General features: G+C 33.9%; 1 protein-coding gene across 1 annotated transcript; it reads right to left on the bottom strand.

The window, feature by feature from the left end:
- Positions 1-374: 374 nt before the first annotated feature.
- Positions 375-3,425, bottom strand: LOC106691970 (ankyrin repeat domain-containing protein 27). The gene has a single exon (XM_014437873.3). The coding sequence runs from the start codon at positions 3,343-3,345 to the stop codon at positions 673-675; it is 2,673 nt and encodes an 890-aa protein (XP_014293359.1). The 5' UTR covers positions 3,346-3,425; the 3' UTR covers positions 375-672.
- Between the last annotated feature and the right edge of the window lie 219 nt (positions 3,426-3,644).

Here is a 3,644-nt window from a genome sequence, read left to right as displayed (position 1 = left end):
CTTTTTGTAAATTAATGAAAATTTTGATTTCTGAGTTTTCTTTTACCTTAGTGGTTTTAGAAAAATGAAGTGAAAAGATTCCATTTTTAAAAAATGTCGTCAATAATTAACTCTATTCCACACTTTAATGAAGTTTTTGTTACCTTTTTTTATCTCGTGTAGTACTCTTTTAACAAGATAAGAAGAATAAAAAAACTTTTATTCTTCTTACAACCCTTTTTTATTATAAAACAAAAAAATAATTGCTAATATTTACAAAATTTATTTTTTTTTAAGTTAAACTAGTAAGTTTCATCCAATTATGCAATCTAAAATAATAGGAGAGAGGAAAAAAAGATTTAAATGCAAAATTAATACAATTAATTTTTTTTTTTTAAATCACAACAAATTCACAAGATAAGGTGAGTAATTTTAAAAATTGATTTAGGAAGTTTTGTAAAAACTTCCTACATAAATAACATAAAAAAATAATACAAAAATACTTCTAAAAAGCAGTATTTCATGAAGTAGTTATAGTTACAAAAATACTAAAAAATGTCTAACAAAACTTCTAGTAGCATATATACTATTTAAGGAAGATCACATTAATAAAAAATATATACATCTAAATAAAGTTTGAAAGGTACATTGTTATCACAGCCAATAAAATTTACTTTTAAAAAATACAAAATATTAAGCAGATTTCCTAAGGTAATCTGAAAGTGTGCTAACAATTGAAACGGAAACAGAATCTTTGGCCACTTCTAAAGGAGTTTTATTTCTATTGTTTCTACAATTCACATTTGGTCTGTACTCGAGTATTTTTTTGACAATATTCAGATTCGATGTTTGACAAGCATAATGTAACGCTGTATTTCCCTGAACATCTAGTAAGTTAATGTCACATTTTTTGGTTGATAAAAGTGATTCTACGGCATAAAAATGTTTTTTCTGACAGGCTAGATGTAGCGGTGTCATTTTGGCCTGTCTAGTTTGAACATTGATGAACGCACCAGCTTCTAAGAGAAGAGAAACCAGTTCATTTCTTCCATAAAGGCAAGCAACATGAAGAGGAGTCATTCCATCAGAATCGCATACATTGATGTTCAGAGGTTGGTCCACTTTACCATCACCAAAGGGACTGTCATTGTCGACTGAGTTTCTACATGAGCAAAGGGGATGGCAAGATTTGTCAGCTGTTTTATGCGAATTTAGTTCAAGTCCTAAAAAGAAGCATGCTAACCTTATATCTCCATAAGTGATCGCTCGCAAAGCTCGCTCTACTTTTTTTATCTCATTTGTTGAATTAGGAATAATTCCCTGATATTCTTGCTTTCTCAGAACATCATTATCAATATTATTATCGACAAAATCAAGATGTGTTTTTGATGCTACAGCAACTACAACGTCATTAGTTCTTTTTTCACTGGGACTAGATATGTTGAGTTTTTTTATGATGGATACTCCCAACAGTGAAGATATGTCCATATTATGGGCGTTGTCAATGGGTGTTAACTTACGTTTATTTTCAATCGTAGCCATCGCCCCATTTTCTAGTAACAAAAACACAATAGTTTCATATCCCCATCTAGCGGCATTGTGCAATGCAGTGTCACCTTGGTTATTAGAAAAATTAATATCAAATTTCAAATTCATATATTCTGCATAACATAACAAGGCTTTAACACAGTTTTCATGACCATTATTAGCTGCTAAGTGGAGAGGGAGGTTACCTTCGTTATCAGGTTGGTCGATTCGAGCGCCAGATTGAAGCAATAACAGAATAATGTTCTGATGACCTCGAGCCGAAGCATAATGTAAAGGAGTAGCACCTTTATAATCAGATTTGTTAATATTAGGTTCATACTTTAAAATCACATCGACAACTTTAGGCTGGCCATAAATCGCAGCAATATGAAGGATTGTAAGACCTCTATCATCGCAAGAGTTCACAGTTGGAGCCATGTTACAAAGATAAATACTCATTTTACGCTCACAGTTGTCACAAGAACACAATGGATGGCAAAGGTTTAAATTGTCCAAGCTACCAAATTTATGAGTTTCTTTGTTCAATACAAGCTCTAAATGTTCGTGATCACCTGTTTTAGCAAGTTCAAAAAGCTTTGACAATGGGGTCATACCTAAACTCTTTTTCATTTTCAGTATGTCTTCTTCATCGTTATCCTCCAAATCATAGTCTATTTGGCTCTCAGGTTCAGAAGGCCCTATCACAATTCCACTTCGAATGTGTTCTATTACAGCCTCAAGTGATGTAACTAAATAGCTATGTTGATTAGAATGTGAATCATTCGAAGAAAAGCTAAATTCTTTAATATAAGTCAAGTGTGCAAGCCAATTCGGTAAACCAGTTTTTAAAACTAAGAAAACTAACAATGGTATAAGCTCGTCTGTAGCTACAACATTGGACTTATTATTTGACAAAGTTAGATTAGAAATTGCAGAAACTGTTCTTTTAATACACCCAACTTTACCTAGAACTGTGCTATAACCTTCTACTTTTACAAGCTCTGTACGTGCCTTAGGAATAACATCTTGAAACTCTTGATTTATATCTAGGTCTCGAAGTTGAATGTCCGCTAAGTTCCTGACAATTTTGTTAAAACTAGCATCTTCTGCAGCAGTGCACCTAGTGATTCCTTTAATAAGTTTCTTATACACTCCATGAAGAACATATGATTCTACACTTACTTTAACATTATCCAATAAGTACCTATTGACTGCTGTCTTGTCCCTCAATCTCGTATCCTTCAATGCGGTTTGCAAGCACTGAGTATAAAGCTCTCCGACAAGATCTTTCTGATTTTGAAGAGGTTCAATTTCCAAATCTTCATTTGTAGAGAGGAAAGTGCTTATGTGTTCATCCATCTTTTCCAAAACCTCTTTACTGCTTTCAGTCCAAAGCAAATCGACACAGTCACGCAGGGTGTTAACATTTATAATACCTGATTCTGCTTTGTAGCAATCCGGAGAAAGACACATGGGTGTCTCAATACATAAAACTTTATATTTAAGCATGTCTTCAGTATAAAAAGTCTCTTCGAACAGTATATGAATGCTAAATGGCAGTGCAAAATCAGAAGTTTCTACAGATATAACTCTATTATTAATTCGTACATCTTTATCGTTCAAAGATCTGAAATGTGTTTCAGGCAGTTCAAAACTGGGAATTAATATATGACTGAAGAATTCGTTATATGACAAAGCGAATTTAGGCATAGAACCAGCCCTAGGAACGCATATTATCCAACCTTCAACGGTGGCTTTTTCGAACAATTCTGCATAATCGGTACGTAGCGTCTGAAAAAATACGTTGTCATTGAGATCTTCATCGTAAGAACTCTCCATCGCTAAATCGACCGCTAAGCGAGGACTGGACCTACCCTACTCCGAACGTTACATAACTGATACTAAGCTGGTGGTGGCGGGAGATGGCGGTAGAGCGCTCTGTCAAACTTTGTCGCCCCCCTCCACCGCCGAATTTGCCATTATTGCATAATACCTTTAAAAGTTCGTCGACTATTAACGGGATTAATTGTGGTCGATACTTTTCTTTTAGTAGTTATTGCAATTTTGCAGATTTGAATAGAAAATGTTGGTTTGCTAGGTTGGTGATAACCATAACCATAACACGTTTTATTATTGGC

This window comes from Halyomorpha halys, unplaced genomic scaffold (assembly GCF_000696795.3).
Source record: "Halyomorpha halys isolate HHAL.00 unplaced genomic scaffold, Hhal_1.1 Scaffold6120.1, whole genome shotgun sequence".
Lineage (NCBI taxonomy): Eukaryota > Metazoa > Arthropoda > Insecta > Hemiptera > Pentatomidae > Halyomorpha > Halyomorpha halys.
This window is presented reverse-complemented; position numbering and strand designations above follow the sequence as displayed.